Here is a 16605-nt window from a genome sequence, read left to right as displayed (position 1 = left end):
GGTTCCTTGACAAAAAAGTGCATTCTCCGGGTTCCTCGAAAAATTATGAGTTCCCCACCCCAGGTTCCTTAAAAAATGCATCCGTCGGGGTCCCTGAAAAATTATAAGTTCCCCGGGTTTCTTGAATAAAAAGCTCGTTTTCTGGGTTCCCTAAAAAAATATAAGTTCCCCGGGATCTCCGAAAAATTATCAGTTAGCCTGAAAAAATGCGTCTGTCGGAGTTTCTTAAACAAAAAAATGCGTTTTCTGGGTTCCCTGAAAAATAACAAGTTCCCCGGGGTTCCAACAAAATTATGAGTTCCTCGGATTCCTTTAAAAAAAATGCGTTCATCTGGGTCCCTGAAAAATTATAAGTTCCCCAGGTTTCTTAAATAAAAAATGCGTTCTCTTCCGGGTTCCCCGGGATTCTTGAAAAATGCATCCGTCGGGGTCCCTGAAAAATTATAAGTTCCCCGGGATGGAAAAGAGTTTCCGAAGCTCCTTGAAAAAAGGTCTCCAGGTTTCCTCAAAACATTATGCTGGTTCCCTGAAAATTACATGACTTCCTCGGGTTCCTTGAAAAAAAAAAGAACTCCCCGGAGTTCCTAAAAAATGCCTGGGTTCCTTAAAAATTATATGAATTCCTTAAAAAAATGCATATATGGGTTGCCCGCATTCCCTGAAAACGGGTTCCCCGTGATGTCCCTGAAAAGTGCATGAGTTCCCCAGGTTTCCAAAAATAACTGGATAGATTTTCCAAATTTCCGAAAAAATATAAGGGTTCCCAGGGGATTAACCATTGATTCTTAATTTTTAAGATAAGGCTCTCACTTCTAAGTTAAATAATAATACCCTAATTTTATTTTTTATCTTTAAAATGTTAATACGTTGCATGATATCAGGGTTAGAGGGGGAAGTGTCTATACTTTTCGTTTATTGAAACATGCTTTATCTTTTTTAGTTTCATTAAAAATCCGATTTTATTTTTTATTGCAATTTTTAAATGCAAAATATGATCAAGAAATCGTTTATTCAAATACCAAACACGGACAAAGACTGGTTAATAAACACCTGTTGACTTAAGATCACCAAAGACAAGCAGCATCCGGCACAATTAATAGGATAGGGGACCCCCTGGAAACCCCACGTGCCATCATGGCTCTGTCTTCTAGTGTCCCCTCTTGGAAATCTGCATTGGTATTTCTTGTTTCCCACGCCTTTAATTTATCATGCCGCTTTTTGCACAAAGCAAAACTAAGGGAGAGTGGGGCAATTCATGCAATTATTCTTTTGCTAAATGAATATGAATTATATTCAATTGAAACTTTTCATTGTGTTTATTTTTTTGCAATTTTTATACAACAGAAAATGGATTTTTTAATTGAATATTTTGATATTTATTTAAATAATTTTCGAGTTATAACGAATATAGTGAAATATGCGATTGTTTTTTTTTTTATTAATAAGCGTGAATAATGCTGCTACCGGGAGTTTCGGCTTAAGTCAAAAACGTATTGAAAGAATTTTATATTAATAAATTGGGAGCTTACTTCGTCAGTTAAATCAGCATTTGTCGTAACTCCCTTTTGACAACTTTTCAGGAGACGAAATTTTCAGTTCAGCATTATTTTCTTTAAAAATGAGCCCCGAATGCGATACTTTTGAGTCAAAATAATAAAAGTAGCACTAATAAACTGTAAGTTAACTCAAGAAAATCTTTATAAAATGATTTAAAAGCTGAAATATTGAGATATATGTTAGAAGAAACATAATAATATTTTATCATAACTTCCATCGTTTATAAAACCGTAACTTCAAATGTATGGAGTTTCTGGAAGTTACGACAATTTTCTAAAATGCATTATATCAATTTGAATTATTCTAGTTATAATAAGCGCCTTTATTTGACTAAATTAGTCAATAATACTGTTATCACTGTCCCTAAAAGCTTTTATTTCATAAGTTTTATTGAATAAATTTTGCGCGCCGTGTCACTTGTTTTGTTTCGAATTAATGACAGATGGGCAGGGATTTTTTCTCACTTTTTTCTCACAAATATTGAATTAAAATGGTTTAATCTTGCATTATTCGCACTGTCTTTGGATATTTGAAAGAGTTTGTAAACGTTTTGTTGAGAAATATTACATTTTTGCTGCAAATTGCAAGCCACGCAAAAGAGCAAAAGAAGTTACGGAAAATGCTGATTAGAGAAAATTTTGTATGAAAATTTGTTGTAACTTCCCCAAAAATGGAAGTTACGACAATTCTAATAAATTTTTATTAATAAAGGGCACTTACGATAATTTTTGTTTAAAATAATTTTTTATTAGGCTTATAAAAGTTTTTTTTTCTCAAGTGCGTTTAATAAACAAAATTACGCTGATTCCAAATATGTATATATCTCAAAATCGCAAAAATGAAGTTACGATAAATGCTGATTTAAATGACGACTTTTAAAATAAATTTTGAAATGCCCCTAAATGTATGCAAATATTTTTAACGTGGTAAATTTATAAAACATTTCTTATGTAACTATCATTGGCGCAGTTAAATAGGCTGAAAATAGGCACCGAAAATGTTTTGCATACATCACGGCGTTTCCGTAACTCATTCCAAAGGCCTCTCCTGTTGGCATGCAAATTTTCTGTGTCACTGGAGTGAATTCGCGGGCTTTTTTCGATCCCGAAAATTTCTTTGAAAGCGGAATTCCCTGTATTTTCCAATGAAAAATCAGATATGAAAAAGAGATCATTTTTCTCCTGAACATTTGAGCCAGACTGCGTGCGTGCGAAGTCGGAAAACCTTCTCCTAAAATGTTGATTAAACATTTTTTTTAATGTCAACAAGAAAAACACTGAAATCTACCTAAGCTTCTTCTAGGTGTATCAATAGATAATTCTCAAGAATAATGATTTATCAAGATCATGAAACTGCCCCAATTTGCCCTACACTTAAGCCTACGTCATGGATCAAATAGAACCGGGAAGCTGAGTAAATTATGTTTGCTGCAATCAGCTGCAATGGAATAAAGATTTGTACAAGTTCCGCCAAAGTAATGAGACAGATCTGAAAGTCAAATCATGAATTTTTCATATCTCTCCTTTTACTTTCGATCACCGTGAAAAATCTCGATGACAATATAATGACTGCACAAGTCTCGTCATTAAGTATTCTCCTACCTCCTCCTACTGAAGATATTTGAGCATAAGACAACGTGCTCCGCATTGTAACGTCACACATTTTACCTTTTATTGTGCATTGCAGGTCAAGGTGAATGTGATTGTAAAATTGTAAATCAATAGTTGAGACATAATTAAAATATTTCCTCCTCAAACGCCAATATAATGAATAAAATGATCACGTTCTACCATGATTAATACTCAACTACTGATTCCATCCAATTCCATATCAATCCCATCCATTTCTTCAGTCATCTGCATGCGTCAGGAATGGTATAAAAACTAGCCTGTAACTCTTCAAGAAGCTTCAGTTTGTGCGCTTCACTACTTTGTTGAAGATCCTGGTTCGCTTTCTAGTTTCAGTGCATTAATTTAAAATTAAAAAAAAATGCAGAAATTCACTGTGAGTGCAGTAAAATTATTTTGAGAAAAGTTTAGTGAATTTAATTTAAAAAAAAATGTTTTTAATTGCAAGATTCTTCTCGTGATCTTCGGGGTCCTTTTGGGCTTTGCTTGTGCAGCACCAGCACCTGAACCTAATCCACAAATTGCCATTGCAGCACCCCTAACATACCCAGCCTACTCTGCCTACACTGCCCCCTACGTCTACCCTAGATATTACGCCCCCTACAGATACGCATACCCAGGCTATGGTAAATATATTTAATAATATGCTTTTTTTTATTTAATAAGAGTGATAAAAGTGTTAAATATCAAAGAAACAAAAAAATAAAAGACGTAAAAGACAGTTTAAATAATATAGAAACCTAAGTGAAGCAAGTATTATAGGCTAAAGTGCTCATGCTTCGTACGATCCCAAGCTTCGTAATGACTAAATTTTTCCTATGTTTCCCAATTTTTTTTTAAATATGGATGCGATGAATCACATTTATTGTGAAACATAGGAAAAATTAAGGCATTATCAAGTTTGGGATCGTACGAAGCATGGTCACTTTCCCCTATAATCATCAAAATCGGATTGGAATAAAATGTATGTCGATTTTTCAAGCTATGTCTAAAGCTATATTGCTCTGAACGAATATTTATTTTGGGATATTGTTACTAAGCATAAACAGGGAATTTCCTCCAAGAAAAGCTAGTTTCAGATTTCAGACCCATATGAGGACGTTTTTGTATCTCTGTCTTTAAGGATTAAAGAACCGATTTTTCTCAAACAGTTCCTCGTGGACCTTTTCCCATATAGGTCCTAATGGTCCTAATAAAGGATTTGATTGATTTTTCAATAAGATATTTTTTTTTAATTCATTAACTCAATTCTTTGTGGAGAAAACTCTTGTTATTTGCATTCAAAGTGTTTTATTGGGGGATAATCCTTAAAAATGATCTCTTCAAATATCAGCTGACATTATTTCAAATTTGGCCATCCTCTTACTAATTTCCTGGCATCAAAATTTAGATTTGATACTCAGGAAGGTCTAATCAATCTAAATAAATGTAACTGGGTACTAGGGTAACTGTACCAAATTTCGGACAGTTTGCAATTTCACTCACTGCTTTTGTTCTTCATATTTCCCTGCTCGGTAACTCCCTTTCCTCCTCTCTATAAAGTCTAGAATAATTTACTAACGGATGGAGCATTTTAAATCACAAATGGTATATTTTTCTTAAATTCTTTATAATTTTTAAGCTTTAGATCCCATAAAAATAAATATAACACGAAATGGTAGCCACATAACACAGATAATTAATTTCTATTGTATTTAAAATTTTACTGGTGCTACAGATAGAAAATTTTTCAGAAGAATTTAAAAAAAATGTGAATTTTACGTCTTTTTCATAAAGGTTTTAAGAACTATTATCCTCGTGCAATCATTATAAATGTGATTGTGATAATAACATAACATTAGATGATTAGATACTCTTTCATTTGGTAAAAGTTTTAAAATGATTGCATTTGGTTTTATACCAAAACTAAAAAACCACTTAAGAAAAAATATACCACATATTTGTACGGAAAATGTATGAGAATGCTCTGCCCTGCTATAAAGTCTTAAATAGACTCAGGCTGATCCTCTAGTCTAGTCTGCAAAATTAGATAGTAAAGCAGGGGAGTGAAGAAACCGTTGAAACGGAATAAACGTCAAAATAAGTACGTAGCTGAAGTTAGCCGAAATCCACCCGAAAGAAAGGTTTGTGTCTTGGCTAACCAAAAAAGGCGCATGACCCAAAGAATGGTGGGTGTCTTGGTTAATTAATAGGCCTTTCCGTTATTTTTTTCATGTAAAAGAATCCCAATCACAAAGAAACTAAATTAAACGATAAGTGTATTTTTTATTATTTCCTTGTTAATTTTCCTTTGATTCACTTTCTTTTTTATTTCATTTGTTTAGCAATCTCTTTATCTGTGATCAAAGCGACGCGCGAAAAATTTCGGGCGTTGATCTCAGCGTCTCACTCGAAAAATATATTTCAACTGAAAGAATACTCCAATAAATTTGTATACACAAAATTAAGTTAGAATTAATTCTTATAATTAAAAACATAATTTCCCTATTTAATACAAGTGCGTTTTCATGTTTATTTTTTGAATTTATTAGTTTATCGCTGATCCCAGCGACATTTCGGGTGTCGCGACACCCGAAAAATTCTATCGCTGATCCCAGCGACTCACCCAAAAATAAAAAGGTTGCTGTCTTGGCTATCTGTCGCTGATCACAGCGACGCGCCCGAAAAACTTTATTTCAAGTGAAAAAAAATTCTAATGCGATCTTCTATACAGTAGAGTCTCTCAAATCTGAATCTCTCAAATTCGAACGGCGGACGTCTGAATTCAAAATGTCAATTGTGGGGTTATGTTAAAAAAAATTCGTATTGTGATTGATTGAAAATCATATTTTTGTGCTATTTCCTGAATATTTACACACGTTATGATCGTATAAAATGAAAAGGAAGTATGTTACTACTAAGGCTTGTGAGAAAGTACGCGAATTTGATTCAAAGTACAATTTAATCTCACATAAACTACGTTAGTTTTGAAAATATCGTTCGAATTTGGGAGATGAGAAATGTCAAAAAAACCTCCCGAGCGTTCGAATTTAGAAGACTCTACCTGTACAATATTACATTTAAATTAATTCCTTTGATTAAAAATATCACTACCTAATTAATATCTTTACAATTCAATTGCGTTGGAGTTTTTATTTCATAAAAAAATCACTTTTTCGTTAATCTCAGCGACACCCGAAAAATTTCTGTCGCTGATCTCAGCGACACACCCGAAAAAATTAATTTCCACTGAAAAAAATATTTAAGTGCATTTTTCCACACGAAATTACATTTAAATTAATTCATTTTAATAAAAATATCACTATTCAATTAATTTCTTTATAATTCAAGTGCGTTTTCGTTTTAATTTTCATGAAAAATCATTTTTCTGTTAATCTCAGCGACACCCGAAAAATTTCTGTCGCTGATCTCAGCGACTCACCCGAAAAAAGGTTGTTGTCTTGGATATTGTCGCTGATCACGGCGACTCATCCGGACTCATCCGAAAAATTTTGAATTTCTTAACGGAAAACATTTCATTGCAATTTTCCACACGGGATTATGAATAAATTCTTGTGTTTATGTTACGAAGAATGTTTGTGAAAAAGTACAAACTTTTACGAACTTTTTTGTGAGTTGCTTTGCGAACATTTCGTAACAATTCGTTCACAAACATTTTACGAACAATTTTACAAAATATTTTTTCTGTATAGGAAAATGATTTAGGGTTCAAATGTGCTTTAGGTTTTGAAAATTTCAAACAAACTTTTGTTTCATTGCTTTAGAACTGTTTTATTGAACAACCTATTTATTTTTTTCAACACAGCAATAAATATTATTCACAGCACATTTCATTTCTGTTCCACAATTATTTCCATGATTATTCCTCAATTTTCGCATGAATCCTTCGACTTCGGCTAATTGGACTTCAATGAACATTTGCAAATTCAAAATATCAAACTTATAATCCTTTTTCTTTTCCATTTCAGGATACTATGGCTATCCCTACAGGCTTATTTAGGTGAATTTAATGCGGGAACCTGAACTGGAAACGGAGCCACATCTCACTGTAGTCCTTTTGCTACTAACTGTTTCTACTGGAAAAATTTAATTCTGAATAAATATCGGCTATTGTTGCAATATTCTCAAGGAGTTTGTCTTTTATAGTTTTTTCCTTGTCTTTTGGGCTCTTGAGAGAGGCACTGTACATCTTCTTCAGGACATTCAGAAGCTCAACACTGCCCTCCTTTTCCCGTCCACTGCGATTTGGGGCAGAAATTGTTACTTTAACGAGATTTTTGAAGACATTTTGACACTGAATTTCCAAAGATTTGAGATTCTCCTCGGGTCCGGAATAAATCTCAAGGATTTCTTTAATTTGCTTCATCACATTCATCGTAAAGTGCAGAATTTTTACCCTCCCACCAAAATCAATTTGACTATTTGTAAATTCAAGCAAATCCGTGAGGACTTCAATGCATTCACTCAAGTGATCACCCTCCCGGAATATTGATACAGCTTTGTCGTAGTAGAAACGACAAAGTTGCACCATATTCTTCCTCTTCTTCTCATCACACTCAGCACTTTGATACCTCACCATATTCCCACAAACCATCCCAAAGCGCGTATTTATCTGTCCAGTACGATAGGCATAGCCCTTCGTCCTGTCCACGTCACTATGCGTCTGACACAGCTTCAGAGATCGATGCAGAAGATCCATAATCTCCTGATATCGCTCACACTTCTCATCCCAAGAATCCTGCATTTGCTGTGCTAGGATAAAAGTGGCCGTTGAAAGTTCCCAGTACAAAATATCCCAAATCTGTGGATTGGATTTACGTTCCTTCAGCATCCCCAGAGCCCGATTGTAGCAGGAAAAGGCTTCATTGTAATATTTCTGGTAGACAACTTCAATCTTTTTCGCATCACTCTGAAGTGGTAGGCTCAACATATCAGCCATTTGACGATTGTATCTGCCCATGTTGCAATAAATTAGAGCTAAATTTACACAATCATCCACCTCTTCGAACTTTCCTATGCTCCTGGACAGGTAAGTGTGAGCCCTAGCCATTAGTTGCAGGTAAGATTCCTGCAAATTCTCTGGAGTTTCACTTTCGTGCAGTTCTCCCTGTTTCATTCTATTAAAAATCACTGGAAATTGAAAATATCATTTTTGAAGCTAAAAACGCTCAACATTTCATATTTTTGTCATGAAATTTTTGAAAGAAATAAAACTTAACTTGTTTGCAAAATTACTCCAAAGTTAGAGCAAAATTTGTCGATAAAGAAATTTAAAAAGCCTAGTTAAAATTAACAAAAAAACAACAGTTCCTATGAAAGATAAACCATTGCGAGGTACTCGTATTAGTACGGCTGGGGAACCTGTAGTCAGATTTTGGAAATTGAGAAACAAGGGGACTTTAGAAACCTCAGGAATTCAGGTCAATCGCAAAGAATTCACAGGACAGGGTAGATTCTCTTACAGGGAACACGCAAGAAAAACTTGTGAAGACCAGAAATCGTTTTCAAATATTTGAAAACCGTAAGAACGTTTAAAAATCAGAGAACGTTTGTGAACCGTTTGTAAAACATGAGAAATCCTTCAGAGAATCCCGGGAATGCTTCGGAATCTGAAGAACGCTTCGGAGACTGCAAAACACTTGTAAGTCCGTAAAAAAATTGTATGTTGGGTTTCTTGAAAATGCAAGAAAAGCTAGAGAACCCGGGGAACTCTTCGATATGTAGGCAGTGCTTGAAAATATGAAGAACGTTTGGGATTCCAGAGAACACTGGGAAGCCTAAAGACTACTTAGAGACCCAGAGAACGCAGAGAAAATTTTGGGAGCCCACAGTATACTTGGAAGCCTAAAGAATCATCCAAAAACGTTTGAAAACTCAAGAAAGGTTAGGAAACCCGCCGGGGAACGCTTAGGACGTTTGAGAACATTTGGGACGTTGGAGACCGCTTGAAGACCCGGGAAAAGCTTGGAAATTCGTAGAATAGTTGAAAGCCGGGAGAATCCTCTAAGAACGGGTGAAAACGGCTTGGAATCCCGGAGAACACATGGAGACCGCAAAACACTTGCAAGTCCGTGAACCCTCTGTGAGCTCTTCAAAACTAGGAAAGACCAAGGAACCTGGGAAATACTATGATATCCAAGGAATACTTGGAATCCGGGATAAATCTTGGAGTCCACTCCGCAGAACATTTGTAAGTCCGAGAACCTTCCGTGAATTCTTGAAAACTAAGAAAAATCAAGAAAACCCGGACAACGTTTCGGTATCCAGAGAACGCTAGGGAATACGCAGAACGCTTGTAATCCCGGACAACACATGGGGCCCTGGAGAATTCTCCACAAACGCTTAAAAAACCAAGAAAGGACAGGGAACCCGAGGAACGCTTCGTTATCCAGGGAACGCTTGTGAGTACTGAGAATATTTAAAAACCCGGAGAACACATGAGAACCATAGAACACTTGGAAGCCCAGAGAATTCTCTGTTAATGTCAGTAAACTTGGGAAACGCTCCGATATCCAGGGAACACTTTCAATCATGAATTAAACTTGGAGTCCGCTCCGCGGAACACTTGCAAGCCCGAAGAATCCTCCGTGAACTCTTGAAAACTAAGAAAGACCAAGAAACCAGGGGAAACGCTTCGAGGTCCAGGGAACACTTGGAATCACGGATTAAACTTGGAGTCCGCTCCGCAGAAAACTTGAAAACCAGAAGAATCTTTCGTGAACTCTTGAAAACTAAGAAAGACCAGGAAACCAGGGGAAACGCTTCGTTATCCAGGGAACACTTGGAATCCCGGCTTAAACTTGGAGTCCGCTCCGCGGAACACTTGCAAGCTCGAAAAACCCTTCGCGAACTTTTGAAAACTAAGAAAGACCAGGAAACCAGGGGAAACGCTTCGTTATCCAGGTAACGCTTGGGAATACTGAGAATACTTGGAATCACGGATAACACTTGGGGTCCTCAAAACACTTGGAAGCCTGGAGAATCCTCCGCAAATGCTTGAAAACTCTTGAAAGGCCAGGGAGCCCGAGGAACGCTTCGTTATCCAAGGAACAAAGGATTGAAAAGTCAGTCTAGTAAATTCGGGAAATGCTTCAATATCCAGGGAACATTTGGAATCCCGGCTTAAACTTGGAGTCCGGTCCGCAGAACACTTGCAAGCTCGAAAATTCCTTCGTGAGCTTTTGAAAACTAAGAAAGACCAGGGAACTCGGGGAAACGCTTTAGTATCCAGAGAACACTTGAGAATTCAGAGGACGCTTGGAATCCCGAATAACACTTGGGGTCCGCAAAACACTTGGAAGCTCGAAGAACCCTCCGCTTCTTCGAATAAGGGAGCGCTTGGTAATTCTGAGAACATTTGGAATCCCGGAGAATACTTGGAGTCCGCAGAACACTTAAAAGCTCGGAGAATTCTCCGTGAATGCTTAAAAACTCAAGAAAAGCCAGGAAACCTGAGGAACGCTACGTTATCTAGGAAACACTTTGGCATACTGAGAACGAAGAATCTTCCATCAACGCTTGAAAACTCATCAAAGGCCAGGGAGCATGAGGAACGCTTCGTTCCAGGGAACGCTTGGAAATACTGAGAACATTTGGAGTCCGGAAGAACACACGGGGACTGCAAAACACTTGGAAGCCGGAGAACCCTCCGTGAATGCTTGAAAACTAAAGAAAGGATAGGAAACCCGGGAAACGCTTCGATATTCAAGGAACGATAGGAATCCCGGAGAACACTAAAGAACCCAGAACGCTTGAAAAGTCAAGGAAGGCTAGGGACCCTGGAGAATACTGGAATACCTGGAGAACTCTTGAGGACCCACAAGAAACTTAGGGCGAGCAGAACGCTTGGAAGCCCGGAGAATCCTCTGCAGGTTCTGCAGACACTTGAAAACTGAAGGAAGGCTTAGTAACCCGAGGTACTCAACTTTAGGACCCTTGGGATCCCAGCCCAGTGTCCTTTACTTTCCAAAGAAATATATAATTTCATCCAGATTTTACTTCAACCAAAATTTCATATCTTTCATAAATTTCACCAGTTATGAAAAATTGAAATAATTTGGAAATTTTCGGGTTTAGTGTCAAGGAACATTTTGCAAAGTTGCAGAGAATTTTAAGGCCTTTCATGTGCTAAAATCTTATGGAAATCATCCGGTAGGGAGGCAAGATACATTGGAAATTGTAATTATTTGTTGAAAAAAAATCAGACTTACCAAGTGCTTCTTGCATGTAGAAAGATCCCAATTCATTGGAAATATTCCCAATGCGACGAATTAAATTGTGTTTGAGCTTCCCAGAGTCCGCTTTGAGGGCCCTTTCGTAGGCCAGGAGACTGAACATCATGAGATTTTCGATCGTCCCTGTTGGATTTGGGAGTTCAATTTTTATGTCATCCTCTTCGTCGGATTCTATAAATTCCAGGATGATTCTGTCTGCGTTTGAAGTTCCTGCTATTGTCTTGAGGATGGAATCGAGTTGGGTGAATTTCTTTACAAATTGCAGGTAGCAATCTCCAGCACGAGCTAAAAGTCCACTTAGGATTTTGCCGGCATTTGGCCAGTATTGGGATACGGCAGTTTGGCAGCGAAAGGCGAGATTGGTGTACCTGAAGGCATTGGCATGGAAACCAGAGGCGAATGCATGTTCTGCGAGGATTGAGTAGGTCAGGGAGGCTTTTTCCAGGAGCAGGAGTTTTAGGTGGAGACTCCAGCATTTGACTTCTTTGCCTTCTTTGACTTTTTCTGTAATTGTGAGGTTAGGGTTGGAATCGTTGGGAGCTTTGTTGGATTTTTTGGTGGTTTTTTTGTAAGAGGAAGTTTGGGAGTTTTCTTGATGGTCAGAAGCCTTCCATCCGAGCGGGATGATGTCATTGGGGTTGACAAATTTTGGCTGAGGAGTTAGGGTTTCATAGGGCAGAGGAATTGGCTGATAGGGTTTAGCCATATTGAGATTGTCAGCTTCCTTCCGGATCTTCTGCTTTTTCTCCTGCTCACTGGTCTGTGCTGCACTTTCCCGGAAGTATTTGAGGCACTTGAGGCCAGACACGATGTTTTCCAGAGCTTCCAGGCATCGCTTCTCGACATCTGCACTTAGGGCTGGCGGATGGGAATTATGTTTCCAGTTTTTCTTCTTGAAATTGTGAGCTGCCGTCGTTTCCTGGATATTCTTCACTGCAATACTCTCACCGTGATCCATGAGATCGCTACTGCTCCTGGGATTTGGGAAATCCTCTCCGTCAGACTCATCGTCATCATAGAGAGATTCATCATCGTATTCACTTTCATCGGAGCCAGTGGCAAAGGAAGCACTTCCAGGATCAACTCCTGACGGGATATTCAGGTCTGAGAGCATGTAATGAGAGGAAACAACAATTTGGGGGTATTTTTCCTTGGGCAGGAGCTTAATGCAATTGTCCAGGAGCATTTTTATCGCTCCAGCTTGTTTATTTGTCATCTTCTCCACGGAACTCTTCATATTCCTGGCCACACTGTACAGCAACATAGCCACGGGAATGGTGAAAGGATTGGGAATTGCATTCCCCTTGGCATCCTTCTCAGATCTATCCGGATTTCCTTTGGCTTCCTTCGTTTCACATTCTCCCTCCGTGCAGAGAGTTGTAAGATCATAGAGCTTCACCACGTCATCCTTGGGCCTCTTGAACAGCCAATAAGTATGCCCAGCTTTTGTGGCATTTGCCTTGAGGAATGCCAGAATATTCTGAGCCACATTCCGGATGATTTTCGGTGAAAATTGTGAATTTTCCAGAAAAGGCAAATCCTCCGTCTTGATCAACTCGTACTTCTGCACAATCCCATCCAAATGGTAACACATTACCACCTCGGGGACATTGCACATCAAATTGTCCAGCCAGTAGTCAATTCCCGTGAGGACATTGATGGGCTTACTCATATCTCTCAGCCTTAAACTGATACAAGGCCTCGTTCCACCGCCAAAAATTGGCATATCCGTGCCAATGAGCATACGAATGTCCTCAAAAGTCCACACAATGCTCCTGTTAAAAGTGTGCGTGAAGCTAGGATCCGGCAAACTGTGCTCCACTTCCGGTTCCGGCAACACAGGACCCTGAAGCATCTGCAACGAAGGTGCCACCTTCGGCTGCACCTCCTGCGGCTCCTGCAAATGCTTCTCTCTCGGCAAACTATGATACAGAAACTTACTGATCAACCGTCTCTCCTGCAGCACATTCCTGCTCCTGTTCGCCATCAGAAACATCCTCTCCTCATCCGTCAAACTATTAATAATCTTATCATAGATAAATCTCTTCAGCCAATCCCACTCCACCGGTGACTGCCTCAGCAAATACTTGTGAATATCAAATTCATCAATCAACAGCGTATTCCCAATCCTGTGCACCATCAAACTCAGTGAACTATTCCGGGAATACGGTAGCATCAGCAAACGCTTAATTATCTCAGCATCACACACAACATCCACCCCACCCACACAGTCCGGAAACGTATGAGCCATGCGAAAACTAGAAAAACCACTCCGATGCAGAGCTGCCTGCTGCATCCCGTAGAAATTGATCGAGTTCCTCAACCAATTTGACGGTGGCATATTGAGATCCGTATTGCACTGCAGCTGCGAGAAATTTGCCGGTGCTTGGACATTGGAATACTTGACAACAGCCTGAGATTTCACCACGCTGTCGGAGGACTGCAAAATAACCAGGAAAACACAGTTGAATCCTAAAAATCCAGAAGCTTCCAATGTTCAAACTAACCTCTTCATCCTCCTCCTCATTTTTTCCCATTTGTCCACTCATTTCACAATTTTCTTCACTTTTCACCGAGAAAAATACATCTACAGGTATTACTTGTCCATTTCACAATATTTTCAAGAGTTTTCAGCAAGAATTAAGCTGGTTTTTGGGACTTTTTAAAGAACAACAAACCTTCCTTTTTCTCCTGATGCAACCCTATAAAGGTTTTTTCTAGAAAGAATCCAGCAGAACAACTCATACTATAATTACGTGACGTGCTTTTTGAAAGGGCATACTGAACTGTATACAGAAAGCCTTTTAGTGAAGGATTCTTGTAATGCATAAAAAATAAAGAATCATAATAATATTATGTGCTTAGGGCAGAGTCTCTCAAATTCGAACGACGTTTTTATTCAAAATGCCAATTGTGTGGTTATGTTGAAAAATTCGTATTCTGGGATAAATGAAAATAATATTTATGTACTTCTTCTTGAATGTTTACATACATTATGATCGTATAAAATTAAAAAGAAGTATGTTACCCCTAAGAATTGTAAGAAAGTATGGGAATTTGATTCAAAGTACAAGTTTATCTCACATATATTTTGTTAGTTTTGAAAAAATCGTTTGAATTCGGTAGATGAGAAATGTTAAAAATACCCCCCGAGCGTTCGAATTTAGAAGACTCTACTGTAGTATTTCATTGACTAATGTAGACGTAGATTTTCAAATGCATAATTTTTGTATTACTGTAAGAGCAGTGTAATTTACTTTTGAAATAAATAAATTATTTCTTCGAATATTCGAAATTTTCTTGGAAATTACAGTCGAGTTTTTCAAATTTGAGCTTATCAAATTTGAACGACGGTTGAGTTCAAAATGTAAAATTTGAGGTTATGTTGGAGTAAGGAGAATTAAAATAATCTTGTATACATGGTAGCACCATTCCCGCTCTGAATATGGATAGGGAAGTGAGCGTGTATGACAGCCTGCTGATGCCAAAGTCGCACTAACACACATACGTTCATACGAACATTGCCGCTCTGAGGTGTTCAGTGCAGCAGCACAATGCGTTCGTCGTTGGAATATGTTTAAATTAAAAAAAAAAAGTATGTTAACATAATTTTATGGTAGACTGTCTGCCTTTGTCAGAGTTTTTTATCGTCCAAGCATGAGTTCACATTTTTTGTGTAATTGTTTAAAAGCAAATTCGCCATCGGTCTTAAGGCCATCTTAAAAATATTTTCACTGAGAACTCCACATACTGGACATAATTGTTCAATATCAGTTACAAAACCTTCCGACCGAACACTTTCTAACGTAACTTCTATCAATGCACTTAAGGTATTGTCTTTGAAAAATTCAAGTTTACGGTCATTTTCCACTAGTTCTTCAACAATACAGACCATTTGATAGACCATAAACACGCTCACTTCCCTATCCAGATTCAGAGCGGCAATGGTAGTACGTAAAAAATCAGTAGAGTTCCTCAAATTTGAACAATATTTTCAAAAACGTAAACGGAATTCATATGAAATGCATTTCCCTAAATTAAGATAAATAACTTTAAAGAATATATCAATGTAATCTATGGTGATATAAATGGTATTTGTTGCGGAAGTTAATATAATAGGATAATAATAAGGAAACACCTGAGAAAAATGGTAAAAATTCAAACTCCACGCAAAACTTTCTTCACATAACTAAAATTTTACATTTTGTACTCAACTCGTCGTTCAAATTTGAGAAGTTTATTTTCTTAAGACTCTTATCTTTATACAATAATTCACACTTTCACCTTTGTATGAGATCATTACAAATTTTTGATTCGATGAGGCAGCTAATTAGCGAGTTGGGAAAAAAGACAGTGCTGACAGGAATTTAGTGATATTAGAGAAGTTTTTGCTTGAAAAACACACAAACATTTTTTTTGTAAAATAATATTTTGTGGTTCAGATATTTGTTGCAGTCTCAGGAGTGTTTTGTGATAAAAATTTTGTGTCTAGGTGTCTACATACTAGAAGCAATTTTAGTCAAAAATTGCCTTTTTTAAAAAATTCTAAAGTTTCTGCCAGATAGGGGAAATTTTCTTTAAAAAATCATTTTTAAAGAAATTTCTACTAGTGTGTAGAGGCCATAAAAGACTTATTTAGTGTAGCGAAGCGATTAAGTTATATACCCTGTAGCCGATCGGCCACAAAGTTTCATATATTTGTGGATGTTTTTTTTTGTAGAAATTTTTTATGAAAATTCCACGCCATTTTAATCAAGTTTCGGAATTATTTTGAAGAAAAATCAGAAAAATGCAAAAAGAAATCCACTAGAAAAGTCGTGGAATTCCGTAATATGCGTAATATTAAACTACGGAAGTCTTTAAGGTCGTTGCATGGAAAATTCCGCGGAGAATTTTCTTGGAAATAACGAAGATTTTTCCGATTCTATAAATGGCTGATTGACGAAAAGCCCATGGAAACTCGCGGACATTTCTTATTACACGGTCCTAAACTGAGTTCAGCAAACGTCCATGGAACGCAAGGAGGAAAATATATAGATTTATACGAAAAGAGGCATAAAAGTAGTCAATGAAGCTTAAGAATTACGTTTCCTGTAAGAAAATTGCCTCATCAGGTGAAAAAATTGATATTTGTGATTCACACGTACACGGCAGTCACACCAATACTAATGCTGCCAATAAGTCTC

The 16605-nt window shown here is 37.4% G+C and overlaps 1 protein-coding gene across 1 annotated transcript; it reads right to left on the bottom strand.

Moving 5' to 3' along the window:
- Nucleotides 1-6930: 6930 nt before the first annotated feature.
- On the bottom strand, nt 6931-14138 carry LOC129804864 (erythroid differentiation-related factor 1). The gene is made up of 3 exons (XM_055852531.1): nt 13927-14138; nt 11396-13859; nt 6931-8315 (listed from the first exon to the last, which is right to left on the bottom strand). Exons 1-3 carry the CDS (start codon nt 13966-13968, stop codon nt 7249-7251), a joined length of 3573 nt encoding a protein of 1190 aa, XP_055708506.1. The 5' UTR covers nt 13969-14138; the 3' UTR covers nt 6931-7248.
- Between the last annotated feature and the right edge of the window lie 2467 nt (nt 14139-16605).

This window comes from Phlebotomus papatasi, chromosome 2 (genome assembly GCF_024763615.1).
Source record: "Phlebotomus papatasi isolate M1 chromosome 2, Ppap_2.1, whole genome shotgun sequence".
Lineage (NCBI taxonomy): Eukaryota > Metazoa > Arthropoda > Insecta > Diptera > Psychodidae > Phlebotomus > Phlebotomus papatasi.
The sequence above is the reverse complement of the archived record's forward strand: the minus strand, read 5'-3'. Positions and strand labels throughout refer to the sequence as shown.

Bases quoted from the DNA above. Each gene is read 5' to 3' on its own strand.
- LOC129804864 (XM_055852531.1), bottom strand. From the start codon at position 13,968: ATGAGTGGACAAATGGGAAAAAATGAGGAGGAGGATGAAGAG. The intron at 13,860-13,926 runs GTTAGTTTGAAC...GTTATTTTGCAG, and splicing joins ATGAGGAGGAGGATGAAGAG to TCCTCCGACAGCGTGGTGAA. The intron at 8,316-11,395 runs GTAAGTCTGATT...TTCAATTTCCAG, and splicing joins CTACATGCAAGAAGCACTTG to TGATTTTTAATAGAATGAAA.